The 16,525-nt window shown below is 34.5% G+C and overlaps 1 protein-coding gene across 3 annotated transcripts in view; it reads right to left on the reverse strand.

Annotated features, from left to right (window-relative positions):
* PCDH17 (protocadherin 17) overlaps positions 1 to 16,525 on the reverse strand; it is a 104,160-nt gene that overhangs the window by 8,546 nt on the left and 79,089 nt on the right. For 2 of the 3 annotated variants that reach the window (XM_080659999.1, XM_080659998.1), the window contains exon 4: positions 11,845 to 11,928. The exons of the other annotated variant lie outside the window; for it this stretch is intronic. In XM_080659999.1, the coding sequence (XP_080516125.1) occupies positions 11,845 to 11,928 (84 nt within the window). The remainder of the gene's footprint in view (positions 1 to 11,844; positions 11,929 to 16,525) is intronic. 3 annotated transcript variants of the gene reach the window in all.

Below are 16,525 nucleotides of genomic sequence, written 5' to 3' on the forward strand. Positions count from 1 at the left end.
TTTAGAATTTTATACAATACAAATTGATTTAGACATAAAGATGTCTGAAATACACATATTCACATTGGCTGATATATCTGAAAGCTCTCTTTTTTAAGTATGTTTTTATTGATTTTTTTTTAGAGATAAAGGAAGGGAGAGGGGTAGAGAGATAGAAATATCAATGAGAGAGAAACTTTGGTTGTCTGCCTCCTGAATACCTTCTACTGGGGATCAAGACTGCAACCCTGGCATGTGCCCTGACTAGGATCTAAACCAGTGACCTCTTGGTCCATGGGTCAATGATCAACCACTGAGCCACACCAGGCGGGCTGAAAGCACTCTCTTTTTTTCATGTAGATTAAGCAGTTTAATAACTTAATCTTAGAGGTAGTAGGTAAGCAATTATTTTGTGCCAAATATATCTTCAAAAGAAGTGTCATTGAGGAAGTTACTAGTATGTGTATGTAAGGAAAAATATTTAGGCAAAACATCAAAATTATCTGATCTTAAATTATTGGATTTTAGCAATCTCCATAAAGGACACCATGTTTAATGCTTACAGTGTGGTTTTAACATTGTAAAATCACCATATTATTAGGAATGCATGGCCATTCCAACAACGGGTAGTACTTCTTGCATGTTATGAGCCCGTAGTGCTCATTGCAAAGGAGACATGTCCAGAAACCAGTCCATGAAATTTCTTACTTCAGAGTAAATCTACGTCTTTTTTCTAATCTGTCTCATTCTCAGGCGAGAATTTATCACAAATCAGAAGTTAAGTTTATTTTCCCAGTCTTGGAAACACTAAACCACACCACCCAAAGAGAGATGCTTGGCAACTAATTTGTTACCACTTAGGGAAATATTAGAAAACATAAAAGGATTTCCTCTCCTTAGTTTTAACTTGCTTTCTGCCTCAGGAGCCCACACATTTCTAATCTGAAAATATGCATATAGTTTCTATCATTAGAACTTCAGATATGCATCTGATTTATTTTTTATAATGAGGAAATAATTGTGTCTTAGAAATGTGAAAACCAAAATCTATAAGTCAGGGCATGAATGAGCAAGTTCTAAAGTGCTGTGGACAGGGAGAAAGGACATCTGAGAGTTTTCTCTGCTTAATGACTGTTAACAAAATGGCTTTATTTCTGCTTTAAATAGGAATTATGCTCCTCTATTAGTGTTGTGGTTGTTAATGTTTCTAGCAGCATCTTAAAATTAGCTTTGTTTCCAAGTAGACAACTCTATGAATGGAAGTCCGTTTTTTACTTGTTCTCATTTTTCTTTTTTATTTCAAATTTACCTTTTTTTCACTAACATAAGCTTTCATAACACCTAATTAGCTGTCTAGGAAAGCAGGGAGCAGAAAACATCTCCACTTACGGCTGGCACAGTGTTCTGGAGATTAACTCTACAGAAGGTACACTAGGCACCCATCGCAGATTATCTACCCTCAGACAGATGAGCCCAGACGCAGACTGGCAGTTCATGTATACTACTTTCCTACAAAAAGGTTCTAATGGTGTAACAGCAGTTTGTTTTTACTGCCTTTTTCTTCTTAAGCACACACATGCACACACACACACACACACTACACATGCACACACAATTTCACACATGCACACATACTTCCCTATAAGCACAACAAATTGTGATTTACCCAAATATATTCTAACATATCAGAGAGAAAACATCGATACTAAAATAGAGATCTAATCAGAATACAGTCCAACAAAGCTCTAATGAATGTTTCAGTAAGTTGATATAATTTGCAACATTCTGTGAACTGACACTTTTGCAACCAACAGTTCTTCCTTTTTTTGGTGATGCTGATTATTATTTACTTACTACATTTTACCATTTTATAAGCCCCTTACACTTGTTATAATAGGGCGAGTCATTCCGTTACAATAGCACCTTACCAATCTATACTCATTCAAATCATTTCCATTTGTGACTTCTATGTCCCATTTACTAGCATATTAGTTAAAAATAAACCTGATTTTACTCTATCTGACTATAAGAGGGGTAAAAATTTCACTTTCAATATCATTTCTAGAGACAGTGTCAGAAAGTTGTCTCAAAACATTTTTTTCCACTGTATCAGAATAAAAAGAAATGAGTATCCTAATATTACAATTTTATCACACACTTTTTTTGCCTGCTAGTGTTCACATGCCTGCCAGCCTTAATATTAGCACAATTTTAATAAGCTTGGTGTAATACCTTATGAAGGGAAGGAATCACAAGGAAAAAAGTCACATCTGAGGACCAGTCATGTTTTTTAGCTAAATAGTATTTCATCTATGACATTGCATTTCCTGTGTTTCTTACATGTGCTCAGGGATCTATGTTGTTTTACTAATCAAGTAACTGGTACACAAATACACCGATGGGGGATGTCTGTTTGCTTCCTTTATTTCCTAATGTGAGGGGAATCATGCATTTTGTTACAATATGCTCATTTGTCATTTTATGAGGATGCCTGTTCCCACCGGCAGTGATATAATGATGAAACATTAGGCATAGGACTGCAGAAATATAATTTTTCCTAATAATTGCCCATAATAAATCATAATTGAGAAACATAATACACAATAAAAATGCTGTGAGACAAACATGTATTTTCAGGTGGATGCACTGCAAATCTGGCTTCTCGATTTTACCTCCCTCGGTTGTGAAATGCCATTCTATCTGCTTTTGATAGGTAGAGAGCACATGTTGAAGAGGAAGTTATTATAACACTATCAATAGTCAAGTAGTGCAGCTCTGAAGTGCTAATCCTCTATCGTGCACCTGGATCGCACAATGCTTCTGTATGTATTGCCAGGGCTGCATTCAGACACCAGAAACCACTGGCCTGTGTCATGTTCAACTGAATCCCACTGCAGCTGCGTATTTGGGGGATTGGCACCTTCGCACTCACTACGCAGCCCAGCTGTACACCTTCAGGGGTGGTTTTCAGTGTTTGGAACCCTTTGGACATAACAACATGTCTACCCGAGTGAACTTTTTGGCATATATATTGATATCATGAAGATAATACTCTGAGATAAAGAAAACTTAAGTTAAATGGAAACTTATGTTAAGCAATAAAAGCAAAAGAGCAAAATGATAAAAAGAAATTTGATGTGACAGCACCAGAAATATAATATATATATATATACACACAATCTCTCTCTCTCTCTCTCTCTCTCTCTCTCTCTCTCTATATATATATATATATATATATATATATACACACAGAGAGAGAGAGAGAGAGAGAGATTTTTATTGTGTATTATATTCCCTATGCATGGCTTAGACTCTCTCTCTCTCTCTCTCTCTCTCTCTCTCTCTCTCTCTCTATATATATATATATATATATATATATACACACACACACACACACAGAGAGAGAGAGAGAGAGAGAGAGAGTCTAAGCCATGCATAGGGAATCTGTGGCACAAACATAGTAATTATGTCCCAAAGCACACTGCTCTGAGATTAACATTCAAAATTCAGCTGCCTGCCTCCCCCAGTCTCATACTGTAGTTTCCGCCATCACCTGGGGCAGCAGCAGATGTGTGGAAGTGCAGGCCCAGATAAATGGGGCCATCTCTTTTTTAACAGGTACCCCGAGGAGAACTGGCTCTGAAGCTCAATACTATTCTAATGGAGCAAGTTTTTGTTTTGTTTTGTTTTTGAGAAAAAGTCTCTGAAAGAACCTCTCCAGGGAAAGAAATACAGCTCAAATGCCTGAGCTGAGTAAAGACAGCTCAAATTCAGTGGGGACATTAGATGTGCATAGTTCAGCAGTTAGTTTAAAGAAGTTATACTCAATCATCCATAATGCAGTTTTCAAGGAAAGGCATCTTGAGCAGAATATAGTAGAATAGGTGTTATGTCAAATAGAGGTTTATGGTAAATGAACCTAAGTCTATCCACCTAAAATCCTCCAGTCTCGCCTGGCAGATATAGCTCAGTGGTTGAGTGTCAACCTAAGAACCAGGAGGTCTCGGTTTGATTTCAGTTGGGGTGCCAGATTACAGGCTTGATCCCAGTGGGAGGCGTGAAGGAGGCAGCCAATCAATGATTTTCTCTCATCATTGCTGTTGCTTTCTCTCTCTCCCTTCCTCTCTCTAAAATAAATAAAAATATATATTTTTAAAAATAAAATAAAATCCTCCAGGCTCTGATTATATCTCTTCACCTAGGAGTTTACACTTGGATTGGAAACTAGAAAAAAAAGCTCTGAAACTATCATAGGGGAAATAACTCATGATAAATTACATTTTATCACAGCAAAATCACAGATAAAAGTCACCTATAATATGATGAAAGGCTTTGTACAAGAGGTGGTGTTTGATTGTAATTCAAAGGATGATCCGAGTTTCAACAGACAGTGGAGAGCAGGCAGAGCGTGATCCAGGTGAAAGTGAAACACCACACAGAAGTATGCATCTTTCAGAGTAATAAGAAACCAGCTTTGCAAGCCAAAGGACATACGTTGCAATGCCAAAAAAAATAAAACAGTAATGTAGAGGGAACTGGCTAGGATTTGCAAGAGAATGGAAAAACTCTAATTAAATGAACAAATTTAATGTAGCAGACAATGGAACACTAATACAGGTATTTGAGCAGTTTATTGCATGTCTCAGAAACAACATCTTGGTACTTGATTGCAAAGGTACTGGGTAACATTTATGCAAAGGTACTGGAACACACAAACCTGGGATGAGCCACAGGGCAAGTAGTATTTAAATCTGCATTATTTCTAAATAGAGATATCTAGAGGTTTAGTGCCAAACAAGGATATTTCCAACAGAGCACAGTAAGCCCTGCCATGATTCACTGGCTTAGTCATTCTGACCCCAATGCCACCCCATTCTGCTTGCATCTCATCAGACTTTTCCTAAACTACAGAAAGCTTTAATGTATGTTCATTCAATTGGCATTTTATATTAACAGTATAAATCTTGCATTTTATAATTCCGTATTGGAAAATATATATCTTCTTCCTACATCTAATGTATCCTTCTTGCCTCTTCCTCTAGTTTATTATTGTTAAACAAGCATAAGAATGCATATGATGACATGTCTTAAAGATTAAAGAATTCCTTCAGAAACCCAGAAGAGGGAAAATCTGAGAAAGAAGATCCTTTTAGGTGTCTAGTAGAGAGAGATAATAAATACTCTTAAAAGGCACAGAGAATGACCACAAATAATGTAGATATTGAATCTATGAAACTCTTCAAAGTTTATTCTGGATATCAAGAAGAATTAATAATTAATAAAAAGCCCTAATAATTTCCTCTGAAATAAGCATTTCTGTTTTGGATGAAGACAATGTCACCATTTTCCATTGAGTTATATATTTTTGCATTCCTCCCAAACTCTTAGTATTTTTTTGTCTCTTTGCCTCTCACTGAGATCTTTATAACCCTTGAGGTTCAGACACTGACACCATGGTATGTTATCTCATATTCAATCCCTTGAGTACACAGAACAAAAAATTCACTCTTCTGAATTTGAACAAAGTACTGTAATTTAATAAGGTATAAAATATTATTGGCAACCTACACTGAGTGACCAGATTATTATGATCTCTGAATACATAATCTGGCCACTCAGTGTATATCCTATATAATAAAAGGCTAATATGCAAATTGTCCCTTCAACCAGGAGTTCAACCAGAAGGCAGGCCGGCCAATCAACTGCCCATGTCCCCTCCCCCTGGCCAGGCTGGCCAGACCCCACCCATGCATGAATTCATGCACTGGGCCTCTAATATATATATAGAGGCCCGATGCATGAATATATATATATATATATATATATATATATATATATATATACACACACACATACACTGAGTGGCCAGATTATTATGCATTCAGAGATCATAATAATCTGGCCACTCAGTGTATAACAGAAGGGACTACCCCATGCAAGTGACTCATTTCAAATCCATTCATATGAGGATGTAATGTCAGTTACAATTGACACATACAGTAAAGTAACATCAGATCTGTCTGTTAAATACCATGTTTATATAAAAATCCAAAGTTCTTTATTTATTATTGAGGGTACCATTTTAAATACAATAAATCCTGCCTGCCATATATCCCCCTAACACATGGAGGTCAGAGTATTTTCCCCTGAGGAAATTTGTTAAACTAATGACACCATTATTAAAATTAAGCTTATATTTTAAAAATATCACCTCTTTATAATTTTTAAATTATGGAAAACAGTGAGTATCTTGAAAAACTACACCTCAGCATCTGGTGTAGTTTCTTCTCTCCTAGATTTTTCCTTTTCTCCTGTTTTGATTCTACTGCATTGTCATGTCAAATGTGTCATTTTCTCTTTTGTTTTAGTTAGCTGCCTTTGTATCTTATACTTTATCTGGCAGCTATCATCAACATATAAATTAATTTAAAAATCTTGTAATTTTAAAGTCTTGAAAGGGTTAATGCAGCTTCCAAAAGAACCTGATCTAGATGCAGTGAGAAATCTATGCTCTGGCATGCAATAGTTAGTAAAAGCTGTTTGGTTTACAAGGACAAATTTAAAATTCTAGCAACTTCACACTGTGAATTTCAGATCCAAGACTATTTAAATATGCCACTATTCTTCATCTTCAGAGAGGGCATTTTCATTATGCTTTTTTGCCTGTGAAAGCTAACCCTATCTCTGATAATGACACCATTTTTGATAACATGGATGAATATATATAAAATTCAAGTTATCCTCCTAGCAAAGTGGTAATCATGTAAGAAAGGTCAATGAAAACATGCCTATTAAGCCAAAGTCTGTGTAAGAAGCAAGCAAGGTAGTCTTAGTGATTTTCTCTCAAGCCTGCTATCTTATTTCTACTAGAATGTACATCTATTTACCAGGTTAAATCCCCTCGTTCATCTTGTTTCTAGCACTTGTTTGTTTTCAATTGCTAGAGATAAATAAACAGAATCAGGTATCATTTTTGGTATTCTCAGAAAAAAGTTCATTCAGATGCAACTAATCCTTCCCTACTTATTATTTAGCAAACAATAGGATTTGGGAATCCCAGAAGATAGATTTTTTTAAAAGATTCTAACATTTTTATATTTTAATGACATTCTAATCTCCAAAAGCTATTCATTAAATTTATAGAACTCTACTCTAGAAACAGACCTAAAGTTTCAATGAAGTTATCTTATGGACATGGTTCCAAAATTAACAGAAGGGTGTGTTTTTCATATCAATTATATACACATATATAATATATTTAAAGAGAAAAGTAATACAGAATATATTTTATTTTAAGAGTTAAAGAAGTGGGAAACATATATGAAACCATGACTCTCCATAAATGATTCCTACAAAAATTACTTATATTATAATTAAAAATAAACTAAAGCTAAATGTCCTCAATGTGTATGCATACACACACACTACGAGATAATATGTATTTTCACCAAAAATGCCTCTTGTCAAATGAAGTTTTTCCTATAGAACTATTAAAATTAATAGTGTCCCAAAAATAACTTTAGAATAAAATACAGGCAATTTGGCCCTGCTTTTACTAAAACAACTCCTACCACTAAGCTGCTAATACTGCTACTATTATTTCTATTATTATTATAGATAGTTTTAAAATATATAAAGAGTAGGAAAGATAACAGACATTTTAAATAAGCCTGTTCTGGAAATTACTTCTCTAAAACCATTATGCCATTACCTTTAGTGTGCTGTAAGTTTGTTGAAAGCTGTTTTTTATCCTGTATGATTGGGTCATCCCAATAATGAAAATTTGAGCAAAATCAATACACTCAATATCCATGTTCTAGAGTAAATACACAGAAGTGTTTCTTGTAATGGGTTTTACTGGCAATGACAGACCATTTTTCTAGTAACAGCTTTAATAATTTGTAATCATTAAAACACACAGAAGCAATGAAGAAATTGGGAAAAGAGGTCAGGAAACACATATAGAAAAACAGGAGATTGGCCCCCTGGATCACCCTGTTATGTAATCAAACCAAGGGTTGCAAAGAAATTGGACATGGCCATCCTTAAATCAGAACAAATATAAAAATGGGTTTTAAAAGATATGAAAGCCCACCCATACATAATGCAACATGAAGATCGAAGGGTGTCAGCAGTGGAGCTTGGAATACTTTCTAACCTTAGAGTGTACTTTCGTGACTGAATTGATAACCAACCACTCCCAGAAAATGAGCAGACAATAAAGTGAAATGTATTGCTCATGAGTAATAATAACAGAGGAAAAATATAAGAATAGAAGAACTAATTTTATTTTCGCACTTATAGTCTAAATCTAATCTGGAGGAAATTCATATTGACATCCCAGGGAGAATTCATTGAGACAGCCTTTTTAAACTCTGGCATGGTATAGCTGAGTACTTCCATTTAAAAATCTGCATGCTCAGTCTCAGAAAGAAGTGATGCTTTGTGCTGCCAAACTTACTCTTGAGTAGCTGCTTAACAATGTCCTTTGCAATTGATGAAAAAGGTTATAATCTGAACTGCTCAGTTTGGTGTACAAAGCCCTCCATAATCTGGACCAAATAAATTCTTCAGGCAATTCTACCACATAAGAAAAATAAATAAATTTAAATTCTAACAAGTCAAATTTGTACACTTTCCTTTACAGCAAATCTCTTTGTAATCTTTAGGAAAGTGGCAGTGCTTTTCTGACTGAACTCTCTTATGCCTTTAGAATGTTGAAGGATTTAAGTCAGTTGGAGAATTGTGTAACCTTTTACATAGTTGGCATCACAGTGTCTGCACAAAGGAGAAAACAATTTAAATTTGAGCAAGTCTCACTCTAACCTGCAATTATAAGTGATTTATTTTAAATTTTCAGATTCAGATGAGTGTATGCCTTGATCTAAAATTATCTACTATTGCCCTAACCAGTTTGGCTCAGTGGATAGAGCGTCGACCTGCAGACTGAAAGGTCCCAGGTTCGATTCCGGTCAAGGGCATGTACCTTAGTTGTGGGCACATCCCCAGTAGGAGGTGTGCAGGAGGCAGCTGATCTTTCTCTCTCATAGATGTTTCTGACTCTCTATCTCTCTCCCTTCCTCTCTGTAAAAAATCAATAAGATATATTTAAAAAAATTATCTACTATTAAATCCAAGGTCTACCTAGAAATAGAATAAAAATTTACTATGTGATTTGACAAATTAAAATATATACATATATTTTTGCCCTATCCGGTTTTACTCAGTGGATAGAGCATCAGCCTGTGGACTGAAGGATACTGAGTTCGATTCTTGTCAAGGGCACGTAACTTGGTTTCAGGCTCTATCCCCTGCCCTAGTTATGCAGGAGGCAACCAATCAATGCGTGTATCTCTCTTAGTCTCTCCCCTTCCCTTCCACTCTCTCTAAAAATTAATGGAAAAATATCCTCAGGTGAGGATTAACAAATGTATAACTTGTTAATGTTTATTTGTTCAATGTTTTTGTCATTGAATAAATAAAAATGTACATAATCACAACAGAAAATTATCTAGCTAATTAATATTGTAAATATGGTCATTTTGGTAAGCATTTGGTAAACATATTGCAAAATGGAAGAATCATTAATATAGAACTACTTAAAAAATAGAAACTTCCTATCTATTGGGTATAGTTGTTTTATTATTAAAAACATATATATCTGCACATAATTTTGTATAAAAATTACAAATATAAATTATGTGTTATAAGATTGGTTATTTATTTTAAAAGTATACTATCTAACATATTTAACTCATTGATCTACTTATTACCCATAAGCATAAGGATTATATCTATATGAACCATATGTTTGGGAGATAGTAGTGATTTAAATAAAAAGATATAGTTATTTTGATTACTTTATAACAGACATATAAAATTATTATATTATATGTAATATTTCTAGTATAATAATAATCAAATAAATATATATAAAGATTACATTGAGAAAGCTCTGATAATTGAGTTCTAAATTCAAGAGTTTCATTATAGCATATATGTTAATGAAAAATATTCACAAGATTCACTATCTTGATACTTTGAAAATAAATATGATAACTTCCAATATGTTAGTTAACTATTAACAAAGAAATGCAACTAAAAAACAAGCACGCATATCCTTATGTCCATAACCACTGTACACATGACAAAACACATCCCTAAGCTAGATGGGAATGAATGGAAAGAGCTTTGCCTAAAAACAAAATTATTCTAGAACCATTTCGTAGATATAAAAACAAAGGCCTAAACCTCTAATGACAGCTTCTAGTTTCCTGAGGTTCAGTTACAATTCTCAAATAGCTTTGTGTTTTGGGTTGATAGATGGTCATGGGAAAGCAGAGGTATGCACGGACATATACATGTACCAGGGAGCATGCACATGTACATGATAAGAAAATGGGTGTCAGATAGAGAGAAAGATTTTCAGGAGCACGTAAAATATTGAAAAGAAATTGATGCTCTAAAATGCTTTGTTATTATCCTTGAATTAAATTTCTACAAAATTAGAAAATAACTCCTTTTCCCAACTGATTATAATTTAATGAAAGTGAACTCACAACTATTTAAGTTAGGTAGCAGGAACATTTTATGTCGTTGCATGTGTGTGTGTGTGTGTGTGCACGCACACATGTTAAACTTTCCATATCACCCCAAAAAAACACTAACAAGTATAACTGTCCTAACTCTAATATTATTTAAGAATTTTGCTCATATTTTCTCCTCAGTTTCCATTCATTTCCATACAGAAAATGAGGCAAGCTCTTCTTTTTATTCTGGCATGAGTAAAGCCACCCAAATAATTATAACAGTGATTACCAGATTGCTATAACATACATGCATATATTTCAAGCACAGCAACAACCGGATGTCCTGGTTTTCTCAACAGGCTTGTTTCTCTTCTGTAGGGATTAAACTACTCAGGAACCAAACAAATCTCTTCTAAAGCATTCAAATGACTCAAAGACTTGGACTCTAGAGTCTCCAAATACAGAAAATCATGTGGTGAGCTAGAATTTCACCTGAGATAGATACTCCTTCCTGCCTTTCACTTAATCCATCCAGTTATTGCAAATTTCAATGTGTTTTCTCAGAGTATATGTCACATCCAGAGCATACTTAGAGATTAAAATATATTGGCAAAATGTATTGAGTTCGGGAATTTTTAATATTGAGCTTTATTAACTATTACAACTCATATGACTTGTTCTGCCCTGCCTTTAGGAATCTATATTAAGGTGATGTGTAAGGATTTTACAAAGTAATGTGCAAAAAAGCCTTTAATATATTTCCACAAAACAACACTTGTCTAATATGGAGTGTAATTGCCTGTTCAAAAGAAAGGAAGAATTTGGGGACCCAGTTTGTCAGGTGAAACACAGTTCTTCAAGTTGTAACAGTGAAGCAGGCTGCTTTATACCCACAACTAATAACTAAAAAAAAAAAAAATCAAAACCCTTTCCTGTAACAGCCAACTTTTCATTCCATCAATTTTTCTTTAGCATTTCCTGCACTGTTTCCAAAGTGAAATTGCTATGAGTGAAAGATTTTTCATATTGAATAATTGAGAATTGAGCCACTTAAAACTCCTTTAAGAATAATAAACTTGGAAAGCCTCTATGTAAATGTTTCTTTTCAATTCCTAACACTACACAGCTTTTCCTGAAATATTAATAGTACCAAAACATGTATAGTAGAATAAATTTCTTAATGATATTTTCCTTTAAAAAATAAAATCTACAAGTTCTGCATGGCTATATATAGAGAAAGCCATTTTTTTGTGCACATATTTTTATGAGTGCCATCATCTAACAAGTAAAATTCAGATCACAGAGAAGAAAGCTAACAGATGAAGAAATTGCTCACCTGTAGGAAGCAGATCAACAGACTGAAGTCTACTTGTGATGGTGTGTAGGGTGAGGATAGCAAAGGAAAGCAAAGTCGGGAATGCTTGAAAAATAAAATATTTTTAGTTAACAAATAGAAAAACCAAGTGGGAAAAAAGGGCCAATTGAATCATGAATATTTTATTGATTTCCAATTATCTTTTAAAATTCTTTTGATTGACCAATTCCTAAAAAAATAAGGTCATTTGGCAATTCCCCAAATAGATAAGACTTATACTTATTGGAAGAAAATAACTGTTTTGGATAATTTCAGTTTAGATGAGATAGAAACAGTACAAAGTAACTACAGTAATGCATAGGTTGATGGGAAAAATACTTTAGTGATGATGATGGATTCATTTATCCTAAATAAAATAAAAACTTTTCAGCAATAGTAGGTAGATGTAAACAAGCAGGCCAGCAATATTAAAGTTGTAAACTGTCTATTTTTTTAATTTCCCTAGAAAGCAAGGCTTTAATAAAAACATTTACTGCATCTTAATTTACTTACACAAATGTATATTGTCTGGAACTTGAAACAATAGACTACTTAAAATTTAATTTTTTATTCAATCACATAGAAACCTTCAATTTTTAAAAATGTATTGACTTTAGTAATGAGAAAATATATATTTTTGTAACAATTTCTACTCTATTTTTACCAACAAAAACATTTATGTAATATAAAAGTAAGGAAATATTACACTTTTTGTTTTGTTTTTTATGACCATGTAGGTGCAGTATAGATATATATAATTGATCAATTCCTTAGACTTAAAAAAAGAGAACATTTTGTTTGCATTGATCTTATTTATATGTGTAGTGAATATATGAAATTGATTACTGTCTAAAATGCTTCCAAAAAAAGTCTGTCAGTGAGCAAAAGTAGCTCTATGTTTTAAATATTCTCACTTTCTTATTTTCAACCTTATTCAACATCTGTTGTTTGCTCCTCCCCTGGAATGTAATTATGCAGGATTCCAATATAAAACAGGTTGCGTAGTTAATAACAGGAGCTCAAACATTTTTCCACATTGTTGGCCTACAGATGTTTCTTTCATTATTTTCCTGTTATCCCCTGGCTTCTTGTTTAATTTGTGTATGTTTCTCACCTATTCTTAAAGTATATTCCCACAACAGATGGAAACACCTGAAAATAAGTCTGCCTCGTGCACATGTTTAAACGATGCCTATTGTGATATTTAACATTGTAAAGAGAGTAGAGGATATCCAGAATATTTGTTTAGGGGAAAAGAAATAACTAATATGTAAATCACCCTGTTACTATGCTCAATTCAAAATTCAGAGGGGATAATCTAGTTCTTGCCAAAGACATATGAGGAATATAGTCTACAACCTGTTTGTTGTTTCCTTTTTTTTTTTACCGGACTCACTTGTCTTTGTTTGCATTTGACACAATACTCTCAAATTTTCAGTCCTACCAGAAATTGAAAATTTTCTATCCACTGACCATTTTACAATGCAAAAGGCACTTTACATTCTTTTGATAATAATCCAAATTCAGAAATCAATATCTAAAATATTTTAGATATATTCAAAATATGCCATATATATGTATATATATACATATATGTATAAATATTAGATCATATATATATATATATATATATATATATATATATACACACACACACATATATATATTAGATAATATAGCCAAAGTCACATAAGGTATAGAACCCCTTTATTCAGAAAAAATATATCCCATTCAAGTTGCAGAATACATAAATGGAAAACAGTATAGGCTGAGCACTGGGTTGTATATTATGTCCCCCAGTAGTCATATCCCCTGTAACAAAAGAATATGATCTTATTTAAAAATAGGATCCTTGCAGATGTAATTACTTAAGATGATGTCATATTGGATTAGAATGGATCCTGATCCAAAATCTGGTGTCATTACAAAAAGAGTAAACTGGGACAAAGACTTACACCGGCAGCATGCCGCATGATAATAAAAGTAGAGATTGGAGCCTTTGTCTAGGCTTGCTGGCTGAGACAAGGGAGAATTCTCTCTGGAGCCATCAGAGACCATGGCCCTGCTGATACCTGGATCTTGTATTTCTGGTCTTCAGAACTGGGAGAGAATAAATTTCTATTCTATTAAGCCACCAACCCAGTTTATGTTTTGTTTTTTTGTTGTTGTTGTTTTTTTGTTCGTTTGTTTTGTTTTTTTATTCTGGCAGTCCTAGGAAACCAATACTGATTTTGGTACCTGGAAGGGAAGTGAGATGCTATGACAACAATACCTAAGCCTATGGCACTGACTTTGGAATTGGCTAATGGGAATAAGCTGGAAGAGTTTTGAGATGCATGATTTTTAAAAGCTTTGATTGCCTTGAGTATTAAAAAATATGAACATTAAAGGTGATTCAGCTGGTATTTCAGAAAGAATAATAGCTGTAGAGAAAGGTGTCTATCGTCTTAGAGAATAAATTTATGGCTGTATTATCATGAACAGAATGTAGATAGAAATGTGAATGTTAAAGGTGATTCTCCTGAGGTCACAGACGGAAATGCTAATGGACACTGAAAGGCAATCCTTGTTATAAAGTGGCAGGAAACTTGGCCAAATAAATTGTTGGGCAGGAAGTAGAACTTATCAGTAATGAACTTGACTAGCTGAAGAAATTTCCAAGAAAAGAGTGATATGAGCAGCCGGGTTTCTCTTTGTTGGTTACGGTAAAATGTGAGATAAAAGAGATTAATTGAGGAATGAACTGTTAAGCAAAAAGAAACCAGTACTTGATTTGGAAATTTTTCTGTCTATCCAGTAATCATGCTCTGGGAACAAGGACAAATGTGTGGCTGGACAGTCATTTGGTATAATGATTAGACATGCGACTTAGGGCCCAATTAACCAGCTCAAGAAAAGTCAGGGTTACAAATGGGGTTATTGAGGAAGTATCTGGGGAGGATACTCTTGTCTAATGGTGTGGATTCCCTGAATATCCACAGATGACCAAGTTATTAGGAGTTTTATACTAACAGAAACACTGCTAACATGAACTGAGAGGAATAGAGATGGGACACAATGAAATAAAAATGACTCCAAGAATACTGATGTAGAAAGCAGGAAATGCAGGTTACTGCCCCAGAGTGTCAAGTGAGTTTAAAGAAATAAAGGTAAAACATAAAGAATTACTCTCAGGTCCTGGTCATTGTGGCTCAGTGGGTTGGGCATTGTCCCGAGCACAGAGGGGTTGCCAGTTTGATTTCCGGTCAGGGAATATGCCCGATTGTGGGCTCAGTCTCAGGTGGGGGCAATCAGTGTATCACACTCACATCAATGTTTCTCTCTCCCTCTCTCTTTCTCTCTCTCTCCAAAAATCAATAAAAATATTTTTTAAATATTAGCATTACTGTCAGGCCTTGAAATCTCATGAAATTTGCCCAGCTGCATTGCCAGCTTCCTTTGGACTAGCAACCCCTGCATTCTTTCCATTTTCTCCCTTTCACAATGAGAATTATCTATCCTATACCTGTTGCACCATTGTATTTTGGAAACAGGTAACTTACTTTGTAATTTTATAGGTCTGTGGAAGGAGCAGAATGTTGTCCCAGGAGAGACCCACACCACACCTGATTTAGGTGGTGAAATTTGGGACTTTTTAAGTTAATATTTAGATGAGATTTTGGACTTAAGATTTCATGCTGGAAAGGGTTAAGATATCTGGGTGATGTTGGGAGGGGGTGAGTGAATTTTGTAAGTGGGATGGACATGAGTTTGGGTAGACTGGGTTGAATAGTACTCCCTCAAAATTTATGTCCACCTAGAAAATAAGACCGTGATCTTATTGGAAAATAGGGTCTTTGCAGATATAGTTACTTAAGATAAAGTTACTTAAATTAATAGTTGGGTGTGTCCTAATCCAATGACTGCTGTTCTTATAAGAGTGTAAACAAGAGACAGAGACAGTCACGCAAGAACACTGTATGAACACAGAGTTTGATGAGGAGCAACCACCAGAAGCTAGGAAGGGGCATGAAGGATCCATTCCTGGAGCTGTGAGAGGTCATGGCCCTGCTGATACCTTGAATTTGGATTTTAGTTTCCATAACTGTGAGAGAATAAATTTCTGTTATTTTAAGCCACACACTTAGTAGTATTTTGTTATAGCAGCCCTAGGAATCTAATACAGACTGTCAAAAAATAAACTTCAAAACAGAAAATATCCAGATAGCAAAGCATTACTGTCCTGAGTGAAAATGGGACAAATTAAAAAGTAAATTCTAGGAAAGTAAAATGAGATTAATGTGACTAAATTAAAATGTTGTCTTCTATATTCTGACTCATAAGTAAACTAAATTTGGCTTAAGAGGTAAGTACACATGCCAGTAAAATTGACGCTGCTGCCACTGAGCATAAAACTCAACTGATCTCTTTTTTTTGTGGTGCCTTCAAGGCGAGTTTGACATGCTGGCTGTAGGCTGCTTCAGGATGAAGCTAAACATCTCTTTCCCAACCACTGGCTGCCAGAAACTCATTGAAGTGGATGATGAATGCAACCTTTGTAACTTTGTTTGAGAAGCATATGGCCATAGAAGTTGCTGCTGACATTCTGGGAGAATAGAAAAGTTATGTGGTTCTAATAAGTGGTGGGAAGGACAAACACGGTTTCCCCATGAAGCAGGATGCC

The sequence above is a fragment of the Plecotus auritus genome (assembly GCF_963455305.1).
Source record: "Plecotus auritus genome assembly, chromosome: 3".
Taxonomy (NCBI): domain Eukaryota; kingdom Metazoa; phylum Chordata; class Mammalia; order Chiroptera; family Vespertilionidae; genus Plecotus; species Plecotus auritus.